The following is a 19,490-nucleotide window of genomic DNA, read 5'->3' on the forward strand; positions in this document are numbered from 1 at the left end:
CGGCAGCGTGGCCACGCCTCCTGGACCAAGTTCACAGCACAGCCCCGCCTCCTGGTGTGGACTTGTCGCAGGCTGGGGTCAAACCAGTCCTATTAAATTGCCTTGTCCTGGCTCCTCCCCTGGCGGGGGCGGGACAGCTAAACAACCATAGGCTGGTTGCCGCCACCCAAGAGACAAGGGGAAGTGTACGTTTGGCACCAGGAAAAGTAGCGGATCGTGGATATCACTGGGGAGCGTCCTCCGGGCAGACCGAGACTTATGGGCTCCGGCTTCCTTCTAAAACAACCTCCTTCACACTTTCTGGGTGAGGGCTTTCTGGGTGAGGGCTTTCTGGGTGAGGGCTTTCTGGGTGAGGGCGGGGCTTGCGTGTTTTACCTCCGGGTCCCACAGCTACGACACCGGAAGCCGGAAGTTGGAATTTTAGCTGCGGGAGAAGGGCAGAGCTACTACGGAATCGGGACTTTCTGGGAGGGACGGCGCCGGAGGGTCGCTCGAGGCCCGCTGCTCCCGTCCATCTCACGTCGGACGGATTCTGCTGACAGGTGTGGTCCTCTTTCCTGAAGATAGGAAGACAGGGTACCATTGGTGGGCATTCCGCTGCCTCCTAGGTTCCCCCGGACATCCAGGCTTCCTACTCCTATAGGGCCCTGGCGTTTTTCTACCTCTCGTTTCTAGAGCACCGGCTCGGGCGGTACCAATGCAGGACCCAAGTTACTTTGGTGGCTACTGGGAATGTTTCCACCTGTCCCTCCTCCGTTGCCGCGGGGCTTGACCACACCCCTCGTTCTTGCATGACTCTAGTTCGGAGACATTTTCTGTTCATCAAACTTGACTGCATTTGAAGTTGTTAAGTTGTTTGAAAAGGCCCCAATACAGTTTGACAGCTATCTTACTTCATGTGCTTCCATTTGCTCACTTTGCAAAACGATTAATGTCTATCTGACCTCATACCGTTTGTGTGACTAGAGGATGAATGGGCCATTCTGGCATGTTTGAAGAACAGCAAGAAGGCCACTATAGCTGGAGCAGAGTGAGTGAGGTACTTAGAGGGAAAGCAATGGGGGATCAGATGGTACAGGATCGTGTAGGCCCTTGTAGGGACTTTGGCTTTTACACGAAGGACAATGTGGAGCTATGGTAGGTCTGACTAGAGGAAGGGCATGATTGGAATTACTTTTTAGGCTGATTTTTCTAGCCAAATGTAGTGATTAAGGTTAGGAACAACCTGTTAGGAGGTTATTGCAATAATAATCCAAGTGAGAGATGATGGTGCTTTGAGTATTTTATTATGAAATGTTTCAAAGATATACAAAAGTAGGAAGAACAGTGTTGTAAATTCCAAGAACCCACATCCCAGCTTCAACAGTTATCAACTCATGGCTAATTTTGTTTAATTTATACCCTTTACAATCTTCTCCTGTTATTATTTTCAATTATTGCTTTATTGAGATATAAATCACACATGACAAAATTCAGCCATTTAAAGTGTACAATTCACTGTTTTTAGTGTATTCACAGATTTCTACAACCATCACCAGTAATTCCTGAACATTTTTTCACTCCAAAAATCAACTCTGTACCCTTTGGATAGCACCTCCATCACTCCATCTCCCCTACCTCTAAGCATCCACTAATGTTTCTGTCTTTATATATTTGCTTATTCTGTACCTTTCATATAATGCAGTCATACAATGTGTGGTCTTCTGTGAGTTGTTTCTTTTTCTTAGCATACGGTTTGCAGGATTTATCCGTGTTGTAGCATGTGACTGTACTAGATTTTGTTTATTCATCAGTGATGGACACTTGGGTTGTTTCCACTCTTTGGCTGTTATGTAATGCTGCTGTGAACATTTGTTTTCATTTATTTCGGTACACACCTAGGAGTTCCCCCATTATGTTGGAGTGAATTTCAGACACCATCTGTAAATATTTCAGTATGTGTCTCTAAGAAATGACTTTGAAAAAAAACATAACCACAACACCACTATCACACCCAAAATAATTAACATTAATTGTTTAGTGTCATCAAGTAGATTCTGGGACATATTTTGATAGCATTTCCTGATGGATTAGATGTGAGCTGTGAGTGATAGGAGTCTAGAAGGACTCTTAAGGTATTTGTCCTGATAACTGGAGGGTGGATTTGCCATCAACTGATGAGGAAGGCTGTGGGGAACTGGCTTTGGGGGACGGACAGGAGTGCATTTTTAGAGAGGTTAATTTTGGGAGGACTACTGGGTTCCAAGTGGACATGTGGAGTTTGATATGTGAGTCTGGAGGTCAGGAAAGAGGTCTGATTTGGAGCATCATAAACATTAAGGTGGGGGTTAAAGCTGCGTTGCTGGATGGAATTAATACTGGAGTGACGGTAGACAGACAGGAGAAAAGACCCCAGAACATAGCCCTGGGGCACCTCAACATGATGGGTTGAAAAGAAGGATTCAGTGAGAGAGACTGAACAGGAGCAGCCAGTGAGGTAGAGGGAAAACCAGGAGAGTGAGCTGTTCTGGAAGCTTAGGGAAGGATCAGTGGTTGGTCAGATACTGCTGATGGGTTAGTGGGGTGTTCAGTGTAATAGTCAAATGTTCAAGTTTACCTGGTGTTAAAGCTGGTCTGCTCAGGCCCGGAGATTTGTATTGAGATTGCCCTGTTACTCCAGGTAGTCAGTCTTGGGCAGGATTTGAAAGGGCTCCATATGGGTGCTATCACACATGGCCTACCTCTGTTCTAGCTCACAGGCCGTGAGCCCAGCTCCCACTTTCAGATTCCTCAGCACATGTCAGATGCCAGATGTCCCCATTGGCCCCCTTAGTTCCAGGAACACTCATCAGGTTCTGATCGGTTTCCTCGAAGCCCCTCTTACTAAGTATATTAATTTCCTAGGGCTGCTGTAAAATATGACCATAAGCCGAGTGGCTTAAAACGACAGAAATTTATCCTTTTTCAATTCTGAAAGCCAGAACTATGAAATCAAGTAACAGCAGGGCCCTGCACCCTCCAGATGCTGTAGGGGAGGATCTTTCCTGCTTCGTCCAGCTTCTGGTGGCTCCAGGCATTCCTCGGCTGGTAGCCACACCACTCCAGCCTCTGCCTCCACCTTCACATGGCTTTTTCTCTGTGTCTGTGTCTTCTCCTGTTTTATCTCTTGTAAGGACACCTGCCGCTGGATTTAGGGGATCACCCTAGTCCAGGGTGATTTCTCAAGATCCTTCACTTAATTATTTCTGCAAAGACCCTTTTTCCAAACAAAGTCATGCCCACAGGTTCTGGCGGTCAGGACATGGACATACCTTGTTGGTGGCCGTCGTTCTGCACTAGGTGAGGGGCCAACATCCTTCACTCCTGCTTGGAGATGTGTGTATGGGGTAGGATTCCCAGCTCGTGGACACTTCCCTCCAAAAGTCATCCTCTTGCCGATTTCTTCCCTTTGGTAAAATTCTTCATTTCAACTCACAGCCCAGAGGCAGGTGCTAGACAGAGTTATAACATGATGAGTTGTGGCCTTTCCAAGTTTTACATATGGGGATGCACCTCCCTTTGGAATGGGAGTATGTGTCACCTTTTAGACCAGAAAGCCCATTTACCACCCTATTACACTTGCCAAAGTGCTTGGCCTTCTGCTTAAAGTGTGGCCCCCAAACCGCTTCACAGACTGTGCTCCTTGTCCCGCAGGGCTAGAGTTCTGAGCAGGTCGCATGTGACACCTGTGCTGCCTTTCCCTTCTAGACCTTGACTTGTTGGATGATCAGGCCCCCCTGGAAGAGCCAGCTCTGTGAGATGGTGCAGCCCAGCAGTGGCCCGGCCGGGGACCAGGACGTGCTGGGTGAAGAATCTTTGGGGAAGCCAGCCATGCTCCACCTGCCTTCAGAGCAGGGTGCTCCCGAGACCTTCCAGCGCTGTCTGGAGGAGAATCAAGAGCTCCGAGGTGAGGAGGACAGAGGGGGTATGGAGTAAAAAGTCAGGGCACCCAGTTGTGCTGGTGGAAGGCTTACTCTTCTCAACTGTGCCTCTGCGTGCTGGGTCTGGGGGGCAGGCGCATCTCAGAGCCAGCTAGCAGTTCAAGCTCAGCCACCCTCCTTCTTTGTTTCAGGTAGGGTTCCCTTGAAGCATATTGTCACATGGAGAATAATGTTCAGGAAGTTTATGGTGCTCTGAGTGCTCTGAGGACCAAAACTGGGGAAGAGAAGGGAAGGACAGGGGAGAAATGGGTGGACAGAGGGAGAGCTGGGTTGCACTGTAGGTTGACCCTATGGGGAGCTGGAGTGACCCTTCTGAAGTGCCCCAAGTTGGGCCAACGTGGTCAGGACTTTATATTTCCATACTGATTAGTCATTAAGGGCTAGCTATCCTGGGAAGGAGCGTGACATGCTTTGGGTCTCCTAAGAGGGGGAGTGGCCTGCCTGAGAAGGGCCTGTGGGCTGCTTTGGGAAAGGGAGGAGTCTTTGGCTCCTGACCCTGGGCCCAGTGCCTAGCAGCTTTGTGAAGAACCCTCAGCTAAAGGTCATTCTTTCAGGAGCCCCATCCTAGCCAGTGGCTGGTAGTTGAGTTTCTTCTAGGCCATCCCGTCCCTGTCTCCATCACAGCCCCCACTCACTCACTGTCCTCACCTGGATCGGGAGCAGCTTTTCCAGGTCCCAGCAGTTGTGGTACTGTGCCCCTCAGGGGATGTGGCTGTCCTTGGGTACGGTACATCCCCCGCCTCTCCCGTGTGACAGTGGGCCGTCTCCTCAGGGTCATTCCCTTGGGGCTCCAAATCTGACCTGCCACTCCTTTGGTACTTATGAGTAGCCCCAAGTGCCCAGGGACTGCCCCTAGCTTCTAATTCAAAGAGACTCTTGTGTTTCTGCTGTGGGGACCTTCTAACCTGCCGAGCCTGGAGCTGCAGGGAGGAGCGGCACAGACTCCCAGGTGAGCCATGGGCGGTGATGGGGTGCACAGATTCTTTTGCTTCATTCTTTGGTTCATGCTGGGAACTTAGGGCTTATAAAGGTCACAGCCCCTACATACACCATGTCCTGGAGGGCAGCGCCTCATGCTTGCATAAATTGCCTCCAGGCCAGTGTCTCTGTTATTTTCAGTCAGCCGTCCACTATTGTAGTGGCCTGGTGAGTTGGCATATGACACAACCAATGGAGGCCGTAGTCATAAGGCCACTCCTTCACCCCTTTTGCTGGATAGGATGTCCCCTGGTGTGATGGAATATTATGTGGGGCTCTGTGCTGACAAATCACATTGTCTGTCAGCCTCAGAGACTGATCTAGCTGAGGCTCTGCAGTCAGAGTGCCAAACCCGTGCCTGGAATATATCTCCTTTTCCTGTCAAGAGGAGTTAATTGTCTTTCCTTCCAGGATGAAAGGGGTCCAGTGCAGTCAGCTTGCCCCCGAGAGGCTGGTTTTTCTCCTGGGTGCCTGGCCTGCTTTGGAGACAGCCCTGTTTGGAGCACAGAGAGCCAACAAGACCTGCCTGCACTTGGGGCTGTGTTCTCCACCTCAGCGCTCAGACATCCAGTGATGTCTGGGCATTGCAGGGTATTGAGCAGCGTCTCTGGCCTCTACTCGCTAGTTGCTAGTAGCACCCCTCCAGTTATGATCACCAACAGTGTCCCCAGAGGTTTTCAACTGTTTTGCTGTGTTGGGGCCACATGGAGTTGGCCGCCAGGTTGGGGGTGGGAAGACAGCTCATCCCCTACAGCTGTGTGTGTGTCCTCTGCTCGCCCCCAGGAGAGCACTCTGGGAAGGGGGACTCGAGTGAGAGTGTAGTGAGCCCCCAGTGCAAGGACCGTGGCGCCTCCAGTTCCCCCACAGAGAGCTCAGGCTCCAGTGGCAGGTGGAGGCCTTGTGGCTGCATGGCCTTCCCCTGCGCTACCTGACCTACCCTTGTTCAGTGCGTTGGTTGCATGCGTTCCTGCTAAACAGGTGCTGTGTGGCGGGGCCCTGGGTCAAACTCCCGAGGTCTCAAAGGTGTCTCCCCGCCTTGATACTCATGATTGTGTCTGTGGAGGAGGGGGCAGAAGGCAGGACATAGACTTTGATTGGGATGTTTTGGGGGAAATTGCATGGAAGAAGTTGCGTGTACCTAGCGTCAGAGTGCATTTATGTGGCATGTCCAGGAGAGGTGAGTCCAGAGAGAGAAACAGATGTGCGGTTGCCAGGGGCCGGGGGCATTGGGGAAGTGACTGCTGCTGGGTATGGGGTTTCTTCTAGGGGTGATACAGATGTTCTGGGACTAGTTAGACGTGATGGGTTCACCGCTTTGTGAATACATTAAAAGCATCGAATGACTGTATATAGTTTACCCTTTAACAACATGGGAATCAGGGGTACTGGCCCCCACACAGTTGAATATCTGCGTGTAACTTGATTCACCGAGAACTTAACTGTGGTCTCAGTATCCATGAGAGGTTGGGTCTAGGACTCCTCCCCAACCCCAAGCTAAAATCTACGCATGTTGAATTCCCTTATATAAGAAGGTGGAGGCCCTGGCTGGTGTGGCTCAGTGGATTGAGTGCTGACCTGTGAACCAAAGGGTTACTGGTTTGATTCCCAGTCAGGGCACATGCCTGGGGTGTGGGCCAGGTCCCCAGTGCGGGGTGGGTGGGTGTGTGTGTGTGAGAGGCAATCACACATTGATGTTTCTCTCCCTCTCTTTTTCCCTCCCTTCTCCTCTCTCTAAAAATTAAAAGAAAATAAAAAATCTTTTTAAAAAAAGGCAGAAACTGATGCATACAGTAGGCCCTGTACAACCACGTTTTCCCAGCCATGGATGAAAAACACCATTTCAGTCTGAGATTGGTTGAATCTGCGGATACGAAACCCAGGGATACTGAGGACCTACTTTATGTTTATTGAAAAAAACCCAGATATAAGTGGACCTGAGCAGTTCAAACCTATGCTGGTCAAGGGTCAGCTGTGCTTTAAAATAGATTTTTCCCCTTGTTATTGACTTTATTTGGGTGATACTGGTTAACAAAATGATACAGCTTTCAGGTACCCAATTCCGTAAAGTGTCATGTGTACACCATACTGTGTGTTCGTCTCCCCAAGTCAAGTTTCCTTCCATCACCATTTATCCCTGCTATACCCTCCTCCACCCTCCCACTTCCCTGTCCCTAGCAGTCCCCACATTGTTGTCCATGTTCATGAGTTTTTTCTCTTCTTCTTTTTAAAAAATAATCTCAACAGTTAAAACAATGACTTTGATGTTCTGTGCATTTTACCTCAATGAAAAAAGAAGTTGTACATGAGCCAAGCTTCGGACAGGGGCTGCTGGGCAAGCTTGTAGCAGGTGGAGGTTGGTGGGGGAATAGTGTACCTGGGACAGGAGGGCTTTGAGTTCCTGCAGGGGACGAGTCACACAGGGACAGTGCAGTGCTTTGTAGCCAGGCTCAGGAGCCCCTGAAGTTCCAGTGAAAGAAATATTCCGTCAGTAGGAGCTAGTTAGATAGTCAAGGGTTTTGACCAGAGGGTGGGTGACACGAAGCTACTGCCTGCCTCCATCTTCTATAGCTCTGTAGTTGCTAGAACCTTTGCACATCACTGATTAGTTTCATCACCGCTGATGGTCTGCTGCTGCTCTGGGTGTCCCCTGGGTGTGTGGGTCTCCTTTCCATGGCCTCTGCTGAGTGTGTGGCATTTATAAATGCCCATCCTTCAGCCTGGCGAGAGCAGGACTGGCTGTTTCTTGGATTTGTGTTGTGCACCAGGTACTTTGTCTGCTTTTTCGTTTAACCTTCCTCATCCTGTGAGACGGGTACGATTGTCCCCGCTGAACCTGCAGGTGAGGACAGTGAGTCTCAGAGGGGTGAGTAACTAGTCCACTTCAAGTCCTCTGGCCCTCCCAGGCTGCAGCTAGCAGGGTCACAGGGAAGTTTGCCCCAGTGGTCATTCCCTGCGTCTGCAGGTGGGTCAGTACCTCCCAATCCCAAAGACAGTGACTGTGCACCCTAGGGTAGGCATGCCTCTGACTGCCACCAGAATACAAATGAGTTCCAGGGATCACTTACAAATAAAGTGACATTTAGGACACACTTCTGAGTGAAGCCAATATGTTCAGTATTTTGTTGGAGAAATCTAGGGGCAAAGCATTAGTGTAATTGACTTTGAAAGTGTTTCATGAAATGAAAGTGTTTTGAAGCCGTCTGTCTGTGTGAGTGGCAGGATGGTATTATGGGGAAGGCACCATGACAGGCCCAGGGAGAGGCTGGCAGGCCAGTGGCCAGGCCTTACCTCCCCTCTGCTGTCTCCTCTGCTACCAGATGCCATCCGGCAGAGTAACCAAATGCTGAGAGAGTGCTGTGAGGAGTTGCAGCGTTTTCAAGGCAGCCAGAGGGAGGAGAAGGAGTTCCTCGTACAGAAATTCCAGGAGGCCAGGAAACTGGTGGAGAGACTGAATCTGGAGAAGCTTGACCTGAAGAGGCAGAGGGAGCAGGCCCTGCAGGAGGCGGAGCACCTGAAGAGATGCCAACAGGTAGCCAAGGGGGCAGGGCAGGTCCTTTCCCAGGAGTGGGAGAGCTAGGGGCTCTGGCCACCTGTGTCACCAGCCACATGCATTCTGCAAACCCACAGAGACATCACTGTTTGCAGGGAGTCCCTGAGAACAACCTCAGAAGTGGTGGTTACTACAGAGGGGTTACTGTGGAGTGGTTGGGGAGGGGAGGACTGAGTCTCAACCCTGGGCTGGAGCAGCCTAAGGCCATGGGGGACCTGGGTCCAGACAGTGTGATGAGGGCAGTCAGGAGGTGGAGAGTTTGGTCAACTCTTGAATTTTGTTGCTGGTGGAAGTCTTCTGGAAACAGTGTCAGTCCATCTTACCTTCTAGTGACCCTGGGCCTGTGGAAGGGAGCATGTACTTTTGTCGCTGTCTTTGTGTCTTGCCTCCCTTGGCATCGAGTCTCAGAGAATCTGAGAGACTCCTGCAGGGCTCAGCCCTCATGGCGTGGTCATTAGCCTTATGAGACTTGAGCTCCCTCTGTGCTTTGGGGTCCTTGGGTCTCATCTTACCCTGTCTGCAGAGATGAAGATGGGCTTGGGAGCGTGGGCTCGGGACTAATCCCTTTCCACAGCCTCGTCACCTTGCTGGGGTTGGCAAACTCCTGGAGGTGAGAGGTGAAGTGAGCAGGAGTGCCAAGGACAGGGGAGAAGCCTTGAGGGTGACACATCTTAGCGCTGGCAGGCTGCCCTAGGGTTTGGGCCCCCCCCCCCCCAGAGTGGGCAGCTGATGAGAAACCATTGCTGACAGGAAGTGGCTTTTTTTTTCATGTAGCAGATGGCTGAGGACAAGGCCTCGGTGAAAGCCCAGGTGACATCCTTGCTGGGGGAGCTTCAGGAGAGCCAGAGTCGCCTGGAGGCTGCCACCAAGGATCGGCAGGCTCTGGAGGGCAGGTGAGTGGGGAGGGAAAGCCCACTCTGGAGGCCACTGGCAGGGTGCCTGGGAAGAATGAGGCAGTTTGGGAGCCTCCAGGGGTCTCTCTGTGGGAGGACAGCCTGGAGGACTTGATGAGTGAGTGGGTGCGGCACTGGGGCAGGTATGTAGCTGAGCTGTGAACTGGGCATCTGGGACATGGGTCCCAGCAACACTTCTGGGCTCTTGCTTTTTCCTGGAGTTTGAATTCTTTCCTTAGGTGGCATTTTTTTCAGGGGGCAAGGGCATGCTCAGGATCCACAGAGAGTCCCTAGAAGCACTCCCTGTGCCTTCATGGCTGAGATTTATTACTGGGAAGGGCACCCTCCGGGACCCTCAAGGACAGAGGACACAGGTCAGGGGTGTAGAACCCCAGGCCTCAGGCTTCCTCTCTCCCTCAATCCCATGAGGGGCCTGCCAAGTACTCTCCCCTCTTTATCATCAAAAAATATGTCACTGCAGACCTAGGGAATCGACCCACCTGAGGCCCAGTACCCTGGGTTTTATTGGGGGCTGGTCACATGGGTCCCCTGTGCCAGGCACATACCAAATGTCCCACTCCCAAAGGAGAGCAGGTGCTCTACGTAAACTGCCCTACTGTGTGCAAACAGTCCAGGCTCAGGGACCACCATTAGCAGTAGGGAGATTGTCACATCGACCCAGGAGACTTGCACTGGCTCACTGCCCATGTGCCTGCCACCTGAGGGGCAACGTTGCAAGTGGCCCTTCTGAAACTGGTCACCTCAGGCCCGCCAGTTGCTCTTTTCTGCAAAGAGGGGTTCCCACAAGTGAAGCCAATACATCAACAGACATGGCTGTTTCTGTGGTTCCCATGCCACCCAGCTGCTCCCCTGCATGCAGGAGGATGTCCTGCTGACAGGGGCGGCCCCAGCTTTCCCAGTGCAGTAGAGGATCAGGGTGCATTACATGTGTCAGGGGCACTTTCTGAAAGAAGGTTGAGGAGCAGTCAGGAGTTTTCCCTGCCTGTCATCAGAGTGATATGGAAGACCGTGTAAAGGCGCTTCCATCTGGAAATCAGGCGGCGAGGAAAGGCCGATCCTCGCTGTCTCTGGCTCATGGCATTCTGCTGCTTTCTCCTATATACTTTTCTATATCTCTGTGTTTCTAAAGTTGCGTGTTGTTTTTGAGGAGAGTTTCCCGCCTTTCTTGCCTTTTTTTCTGTGCACATAACAGAAGCTGCTGGCGGATTTATGCTGTCAGTGCAGTTTTGCAGCTGACTTGGGTCAGTTAAGCACCCCACAGGGGCATTTACTCTGGCAGCTATAGGCTCTCGGGCAGCCTCTGTTCCTTCCCCTCCCCAATGTGGCTGAGCATATAAACACTGAGCTGGACTGCCCAGGGCGCAACACCTTGCTGGTATCTCTCAGATCATTCGACGTGGCTGTTTGCATAGCCGCGAACCTCGCGTGCACACCTGCCCTCTGAGCCCCTGGACTGTCATGTTGGAACAATCCTCCCCCCATCTCCAGGGGGCTCCTGGCAGGCAGCATTCCATCTGGTGATGATGGCAGCTGTACCTAGGTTTTATCCGATCACAGAGGGAAATGTGGATTCAACACATTTGGACAGATGTAGAAAACCAGACTAGTGACAACCCCCCAGTAACCTCCTCTCACCTAGAACCACCCACCATCGCCTCGCAGTGGGCACTGTGGAAGGTCTCAGGGTAGTGGGTGGAACCTGGAACTGGAGGTTTAGGAAATACGAGTGTGGAGATGGGAGATGGGGGCTGTGGGGCATACGAGGCCTGGATTAGAAGACGGGGGGCCATGGGGGGACCCAGGGGAGAAGAGACGAGCTGTTACAGTGGGAGTACAGAAGGAAAGAGGAATTCCCTGCCAAGGCGAATGCGTCTCTCAGGTAGGCAGGTGGGAGGCTCTCCTTGCAGGTGTGGATGTTTGCATCTCCAAATGAGCCACTGAGGTGTGCTGGCCACCTCCTTGCCGCTGCTGGAACAGTACCTGGCGGGGGAAAGCGTTGCTTAAGTGCACTGACTCTGCCTCTCCCTCTAGCCGCCCCACCTCGTTTCTTACCTTACCCCTCCCCCCACCTTCTAGAAAGGCTTGTCTTTGCTGGCTGCCTCCACTTCCTCTCCTCCCAATCTCTCCTGACCCCTCCACTGAGATTGCTCTAGCCAGGGCCCCCAGCACCCACCTGTTGGAACCTAATGGGTGGTTCGGAGGGGCTCCTCCGCCCTGGCCCCAGCAGTGTCCTCTTCTGGGATTACCTCCTTTACCTTTGAAGGGGCTTTCATATGGATGTCATAAACCTGAACTTCAGCCCCAGGTCTCCTTGCCATCTGCACCTGCTTGCTGGCTAGGCCCTGCATTGACACAAACATGTTGCTGCTAACCTGGTACCCTGCAGTTGTCCCTGTGTCCAGTGACAGTGCCTGCCCTTCTCATGCTGTGCTGGCTCGGCACTGACAGGATGTTCTGAACCTTGACTCCTCCCTGTGCCCTGCTCCCAGTGCCCATCCTCTCCCTGCAGACTGCAGAGCTTCTGATTCTCTGTCTCCCAGCTTCCTTCTGCCGGCAGTCCTCCATACAGCAGGGGTGCCATGAGCACCCTCGCTCCTGCCGGGGGCCTACCGTGACCTCTCTGTTCCTCCATGCCAGGGCCCGGGCAGCCAGCGAGCAGGCCCGGCAGCTGGAGAGCGAGCGGGATGCGCTGCAGCAGCAGCACAGTGTACAGGTGGATCAGCTGCGCATGCAGAACCAGAGTATGGAGGCTGCTCTACGCATGGAGCGCCAGGCTGCCTCAGAGGAGAAGTGAGTGGGCATGCCATATGGGAGGGATGGAGCCCAGACAGCCGTTGGTGGCTTTCCGGCTTTGAGGGAAGCCCTTCTAGGGACTCTGGCTGAGGGCTGGATTTGGTGCCTTACCACTATCACACCCAAATGATTTCATCTTTGATATGATAATATTCTCCATTTTCCAGTCCACATTCACACTCCACCCTTTGGCTCACGTGTTAATAGCGTCTGGCCCAGGATCCTTCATTCTTTTTGCTGGTGTAACTTTTGAGTATCCTTTAACCTAGAACAGTCCTGCCTGCCTATGTTTTTCTTGAAGTTGACCTGTTTTTCTTTTAAAGATTTTATTTATTTTTAGAGAGAGGGGAAGGGAGGGAGAGAGAGAGAAATATTCATTGCCTCTCTTGCTCGCCCTCAAATGGGGATCTAGCTCACAACCCAGGCACGTGCCCTGACTGGGAATCAAACCAGTAACATTTTGGTTCATGGGCTGGCACTCAATCCACACAACCACACCAGCCAGGGCTGAAGTTGACTTTTTTAAAGTGGGCAGGACAGTTCTATTTTATTATAAACACTTCTTTTTACTCTAATAAATACTTGTTTTAAGGAAAACGGTGTTAACTATTTAGCCAAGCATGCCTCAGGGCTGATGGCCTTTAGGGCACAAATGTGCCCTGGAAGCCCTATTGGGGTTTGCGGAGGGGAAAAAAAGGGTGGGGTTGGAAGCAGGAAAAGCTGTGGCTGGACCAGGACAAGGTGGTTTCTCCAGTGAAAGCCCCTTTTTCTTAGGCGGAAGCTGGCCCAGCTGCAGGTGGCCTATCACCAGCTCTTCCAAGACTATGACAATCACATCAAGAACAGCGGGGTGAGCGGCGAGCGCAACCGAGTGAGTACAGTGGGGACATCCCCGGGACTTCCTAGGACTGAGCTGACCTTAGTTCCTCTCTCATGGGGCCTGCTCTCCCAAGTTTGCAGATAATTGGCTTTGGGGAAGGAGACTTGACTTGTCCTAGAGTTTGGTCAAGGCGGCAGTGTGATGACTTAGGACTGGCCATGGGGCAGTGGGAACATGTGGGCTATGCTGCTAGCTGCCCATGGTGGGCTGTGCTGGGTCCCTTTGCTGCCCATCACCATTTGGCTCCTGGCTTGGATTTTCTCGGGAACACTTCCACTCCAGTGTTAAAGTTGACTGGGAACTCTTTTCTAGTTTGTCCTTACTAGACCTGTACTGGGTTCAGTTTCTAGCAATCACAATTTAAGAAGGAGCTTGTGAAGTATGAACATACCCAGAGGACGCTTGGAAGGGTACAGCCTGAAACTGATTATACAGGAAGAGTTCATTACAAGAGTGTGGCCCTTCGATCTCCAGAGGGAAGGCTGGGTTGGTGTCTGTGCGTGCATCTGTGTGTCTGTGGGAGTGCATCTGTGCAGGTATCTATCTACGTGTGTGTCTGTGTGTGCAGCTGTTTGTGTGCCCATGTATTTTTACTGTGTCTGATTGCACCCGCATGTGTGCCTGACTGTTGTGCCTGTGTGTGAGTGTGTTTGCAAGGAAACAGCTGGCCTCTGACTAGGTGGCAGAGTAGAAGGACTGATGGTGGGTTTTGGTTTAGTGGGCATGTGGTGGAGTGTTAGTTTTTAGACCAGGTCAGTGTGGAGTGGGTGGCCTCAGGAGGGAGTGTGGCCCCTGTCCTCTGAAGAGTTGGAGGAGGGCTGTCAGCTGGGGTTCTGGGAAGGGAATGTCAGCCTGGGTGGGAGGTTGTGCCAGATAACCTCAAAAGTCCCCTTGTTGGCCTCCACCTTTCCTGTGCCCTGCACACACTGACATCTGTGGTTGGTGGGCCAGCTGGGCCCGATCTTTTTTACTCTTGGTTTTTCTCGCCTGAAGTAGCAGCCAGCCTGGGGCTGGCGTGACCGCAGCCCCGGGCTGGCTCCAGCTTCGTCACCTCCCCTCACCCATCCCTAGGGAATGCAGCTGGAAGATCTCAAGCAGCAGCTCCAGCAGGCCGAGGAGGCCCTGGTGGCTAAACAGGAAGTGATTGATAAGCTGAAAGAAGAGGCTGAGCAGCACAAGATTGTGATGGAGACCGTTCCGGTGCTGAAGGCCCAGGTGAGGGCTCTGTTCTGTGGTTTGTGTGTGGGTGAGTGGACCAGGCCCACTGGTGATGGGACCTGGCATGCCTCTGTTTCATTTTGCAGTGGCTTCTTGGAAGCTCTTTGAGCCCCTTGCACTGTTCCTTGACCTCTCAGTACACTTGGAGTGACTCTTGTCTGTGCCATGGGCTGTGGGAAGGTGGGAGCAGGCTCTGCCTTGCCCCCTGGTGCCCAGCATGGGGTATCCATGAATGGCTGATGGGTGGGGTCATGGCCCCCTCTCTTGACTTTGCCAGGCGGATATCTACAAGGCAGATTTCCAGGCTGAGAGGCAGGCACGGGAGAAGCTGGCTGAGAAGAAGGAGCTCCTGCAGGAGCAGCTGGAGCAGCTACAGCGGGAGTATAGCAGGTTGAAGGCCAGCTGTCAGGAGTCTGCCAGGTAGGCCTTGGAGCACGTGCCTCAGAGCAATTTGTGCAAAGGAGGATGGGTGCTGTGGGGGCTCCAGTAGTAAGTGCGAGAGACTGAGTGCTTCTGGCTTGTCCAGGTTGGGTGAGCTGGCTCTCTCTCTCCTCCTACCACCCTTGTCCTTCTGTCAGCTTCATGTGCCATTTGGAGCTTGGCTGGCACTTACTGATTGGATGGTTTCTCTTCTCAAAGGATCGAAGATATGAGGAAGCGGCACGTAGAGGTCTCCCAACCCCCCTTGGTCCCTGCCCCAGGTGAGTGAGCTGCAGGAGGAGGGGAAGGAGAGGGCAAGGTGCTAGCAGTGCATGGAGCCTAGGCGGTGGGCGTTTGTGTTGGCTGCCCCTCCTTATTGGTACCCCCCACCCTGGGGGGTGGTGCTAAAGGGAAGGTGGTGGTGACCTTGGTAGTTGGATCTGATGGTCCCATCAAGTCTCAGTACTTTCTCCTCCCCTCCCTGCAGTTTGTGCTATAACCAGTGCCTTTTCTCTTTCTGCAGCTCACCAGTCCTTTCCCTTGCCCCTCCAGAGGAGAAGCCCCCCAGAGGAGCCACCTGACTACTGTTGCCCCAAGTGCCAGTATCAGGCTCCTGATATCGACACCCTGCAGATACATGTCATGGAGTGCATTCAGTAGGACCGCCCGCCGATGACCAGCCCAGGACAGTGCAGTTTGTGCTTTCTTCTCCTGCCTGCGTAGTCCAGAATTACAGGCTAGGTGACAAATGGCAGGCCACTTCTTTGAGCCCCCTAGCTGCAGGGAGTTCTGCTTCAGCTCCCCCATCTGCTGGTTGATCTCTTCCAGGGTGCATAGCATCCCAGCTAGGCCCGATGCTCTGCTCTTTCTGTTCGTTCTGTCTGCTTGAACCACTTGCCTCTGGGGCTTCCTCTTCTTCCACCTCAACTGGGGAAGTCAAGAATCAAGGCAAGGGCTCTCAGAACTGCTTCACAGCTTGAGATGGCAGGGGGCCCTCCTTTCGGCCCAGGTCCAGCACACGGCGGTGCTGGTGCACTTGAGGGCTGTGTGCTCTTCCACTGGGAGGCTGCACCACAGCATTTGGGTTGTCAGTCTTTTTATTGCCATAAAAAACACCGCAGTGAAAACCCATGTGCATCAATCATGTGTGTCTTTGGGTCGGATTCTTAGAAGCAAGCGGCCACACTGAGCATCTGCAAACAGGGTCAATGGTGCTGGTGTCTCTCCCCCCCCCCCCGTGTGGTTTTCTGCTCTCCCCTCGTTCCCCATAGCCTTGCCCCAGTGAGGGGTATCAAGCTGTGGGTTTTTGCCATCCACCAGGTGTGTAGTTCTCTATTAAGAGTGAGCTTGATCATTCGGAGCTTCAGGGTTCTTTTCCAGTTTGGCATGAATGGCTTGTTTGTGTTTTTTGCCCATTTTGCTATTAGGCCCTTAGTGTTTGTTCCCTGGTTTGTAAGAGCTCTTTGGTCATTAGTGGGATCAGCTGTCCTGTGTGATGGAAGCTGCGATGACCTTTTCCTCCTGTGACTTTGCACTAGCTTGTTTTGGACTTAAAGTTTGTCATCTTTGTGTAGTCATGTTTATCCACCTTTCCTCCTCTGCTTTGGGTTTGGAGTTGCAGCCACCTCATGGTCTGATGGGGGATGCTCTTCACAAATACACTTTGCCTTTCCTTTTCCCAGCACTGAAGCATGCTGTTGTTCTCTCCAAGAGCATTGCCCTCCGGCCTGAGTGGTGGTGGCCATGTTTCATCACATTCTAGAAATTTGGGACGCTGTTCCTTGCATCATTCCTGGCTTTGCAAACGAAAGCCACTTGGCAGTCACTGGCAGATTACAAACACCAGAGGACTCTTGCTTGTTGTTTTGCAAGATTCTGAATATTTCCTAGGATGTCAAAGCCATAGGCATTTACCCTGCAATGTTGTAAAAAAAAAAAAAAAGGACAGTGGAAATGGAGGAAGAATGCATATATCATTTAGTCCTTGGTGCCCTGGCCCTCGATCCTGCCTTCCTGCAAGCTCCCCTGTGTAGGAATGGGATGTTGCAAATCTGTCCTTGGGCCTTCTCATAGGGTCTTCTGCTGCTTGCAGCCCATCACAGGGCTGACTAGAAGTAGGATTTAAGTCTCGTGCTGGAAGACGGCCAGCAGCTTATTCTGAAAACAAGCCTGGACTGGGGATTTCTTGGTCTCTCCAAGGGTGGGAGTGACTCTCGTTTCCTGAAGCCCAGTTTTCTAAATGCAGATTGCGCTTGGGGGAAAAAATGAAAGGTGCAGTCTGGTTCTCCACCCATGGGTGCTACATTTCAGTCCTAATACCGCAGTTTTTCTGAAGAGCACTTTTAGGTTTTTGAGGATGTATTACTTTCCCATGGCTGCTATAAAAAATGACCACAAACTCGGTGGCTTAAAACACCAGGAATTCATTCTTTACCAGTTTCAGAGGCCAGAAGTCTGAAATCTAGCTATGGGCAGGGTTGGTTCCTTCTGAAGAATCAGTTCCAAGCCACCCTGCCAGCTTCTGGTGGCAGCCCTTGGTGTTGCTTGGCTGGTAGATGTGTCACTGCACTCTCCGCCTCCATGGCTACATGGCTTCTTCTCCTTGGCTGACCATGTTTTCTCTTCTGTCTCTTATAAGGGCACAAGTCATTGGATTTTGGATTCACCTATGCCATCCAGGAGGATCTCACCTCAAGATCCTTACTTTCATTATATCCACAAAGGCTGTTTTTCCAAATAAGGTCACATTCACAAGTTCTGGGAGTTAGGATGTGTACATACTTTGGGCCACCATTCAACCCAGTATGGGGCATCTTTTGGAGTCCACAGATTTGGACAAGTGCAGTCACAGGCAGGTGTCTTCAGGATCCGCAACTGTGTTAGATGGCACATTCCCCAGGCTGATGGTGGCCCCTGGGCTGCAGAAGCACATGGTGCTCTATGGCAAAGAAAGCTGGAGTTTGGTTCAGGGCAGCCCTTGCAGGTGTGGGGACTGTTGTTTCTTAGGACAGCTCGTCTCCAGCTGGTCACTGCTACTGGAGCCAGCGAATGTGAGTGGAGAAGGGGGTGGGCTGCAGTACAACGGAGCTGTTAGACCACCTGTGCTCTGAGTAGCGGCTGCTGGCTGGCTCTCTAGGGGCCGGCTTCATGCTTCTAACAGCGTGAACAAAGGCACATAGGAGCCCTTCTCTGACTAGCTCCCTCTTCTGGAAGGTGGTTGAAAGAAAGAAGGTGAGACACAGGAACAGTGAGACAGGTGTACATTCTCCTCCCGGGAACTTTCCTCAGGCTCTGATGGTGGCACCTGTGTGGGCCATACAGCTGCAGCAGCAGCTGGGAATCTTACAAAGTTTCCTTCCTGGTCCCTGGACCATCTGAGTCCGGGTCCAGACATGGCACTGGGCAGTGGCTGGGAGATGCTGCTCTCTGGAACCTTGTCTTTTGTCTCTTTCCTTCTGTTGGGCAAACTCTGTACTCCACACCAGAGACTTTTAAAAAAGATTTTGCCATCCACCAGGTATGTAGTTCTCTACACCAGGTATTTATTTTTAAAGAGAGGGAGAGAAGCATCAATGTGTGAGAGAAGCATCAATCAGTTGCCTCCTGCATACCCTCCAACTGGGACTGGACCAGCAACCCGGGCGTATGCCCTGAGTGGGAAGCAAACAGGGCCTTTCGCTTCGCTGGATGATGCTCAATCAACCGAGCCACACCAGTCAGGGCTCCCAGAAAAAAGAGGGGTTCTGTTTTCCTCCTTTCTGACTTTACTTAGGTTGGGCTTCTGGAACAAGTGGTGGGATACTTCCTGTGAGGCAAGTAGCCTGCCTGAGTTATTAGCTGTGGCCACTTGATTTTCCAGGCCGAGTTTAGTGGGTAGAGATACATGACTAAAAGCACGTCCTGGTGGAACCTATGTAGTTCCCTGTTCACACACATGCCCTCTGTGTTGCCTGCTGCTTGATGCTCAAGAGAAATCCAGGTGGCCAGTAAAATAAGCACAATAAGAAAGCACTTCTCTTGGGCTAGTAACTAAAACAACACGGACTCCAACTAAAACAAAAAGCAATTTTAAAGTGCAGCAAATGAAGACTTTTGGTGCTCTGCTGGCAAGGTGCAGGGGACAGGCCCGGGATGCCACACCTCCTATGTGGCAGGATGGAACAAGCACTTAGGAAGTGTCCTTACCCTGTTTAACTGTAAGAGACAGTCAGGTACACAGAGTGACTTTGGCACTATAGAGGCGCTCACTGAGCCATCATTTGTAGCCACCGAAAGCCACAGAGAAAAAAGAAGCTGTATGTTGACGACATGCACCTGCGCAGCCGTTGTGGTGAACATCTCGCAATATGAAACATGCTCTGTAGCGTGGTGTGAAAAAAAACAGACTAAGTTATGTATGAGGTGTGACCCCAATAAAAAAGTATAAGCTGCAGATGCACACCCTGCTACCATTTGGGTAGGAAAATGGTACCATCATGGAAATTTCCAAACAAAAAAAGGTCCTTTCTCTTATGGATACAAACCGGTATTGATGTATGAAATTATATGATGCTTTATTAAGTGATCTGTGGCAGCATTCACAATTTTTTCTATATAAAAGTGTGTACAACATTAGGAATACCTGCTGTTTGCTTGATAAACTGTTTAGACCTAATGGATTTCATGTAGGTGATGGTAGATTTTAAACCACTGATACAATTTCCTTGAAATTCAATTTAGTTGTACTCCGGTTTTCTTATTTCTTGAAAAAGTTTTATTTTTCTAGCACAATGTTCAGT

At 51.5% G+C, this 19,490-nt stretch overlaps 1 protein-coding gene across 2 annotated transcripts; it reads left to right on the forward strand.

Moving 5' to 3' along the window:
• The first annotated feature begins 142 nt into the window (after nt 1–142).
• IKBKG (inhibitor of nuclear factor kappa B kinase regulatory subunit gamma) lies at nt 143–15,928 on the forward strand. 2 transcript variants are annotated; one of them, XM_037056980.1, is made up of 11 exons: nt 143–304; nt 340–542; nt 3,727–3,925; nt 8,255–8,466; nt 9,262–9,380; nt 12,039–12,191; nt 12,969–13,065; nt 14,146–14,289; nt 14,570–14,712; nt 14,932–14,993; nt 15,236–15,928. In XM_037056980.1, exons 3-11 carry the CDS (start codon nt 3,742–3,744, stop codon nt 15,370–15,372), a joined length of 1,251 nt encoding a protein of 416 aa, XP_036912875.1. In that variant the 5' UTR covers nt 143–304; nt 340–542; nt 3,727–3,741; the 3' UTR covers nt 15,373–15,928. The 2 variants fall into 2 exon arrangements, with proteins under 2 accessions (XP_036912875.1, XP_036912876.1); XM_037056981.1 differs by having other exon boundaries at nt 9,265–9,380.
• Nucleotides 15,929–19,490: the final 3,562 nt, after the last annotated feature.

Source organism: Sturnira hondurensis, unplaced genomic scaffold, assembly GCF_014824575.4.
Source record: "Sturnira hondurensis isolate 20B ecotype Veracruz unplaced genomic scaffold, ASM1482457v3 Scaffold0009229, whole genome shotgun sequence".
NCBI classification, from domain to species: domain Eukaryota; kingdom Metazoa; phylum Chordata; class Mammalia; order Chiroptera; family Phyllostomidae; genus Sturnira; species Sturnira hondurensis.

Coding starts and splice junctions, on each gene's coding strand:
- IKBKG (XM_037056980.1), top strand. CDS start 3,742: ATGATCAGGCCCCCCTGGAAGAGCCAGCTCTGTGAGATGGTGCAGCCC. Junction 12,192..12,968: donor CAGGCTGCCTCAGAGGAGAA/GTGAGTGGGCAT, acceptor CCTTTTTCTTAG/GCGGAAGCTGGCCCAGCTGC. Junction 14,994..15,235: donor CCCCTTGGTCCCTGCCCCAG/GTGAGTGAGCTG, acceptor CTCTTTCTGCAG/CTCACCAGTCCTTTCCCTTG.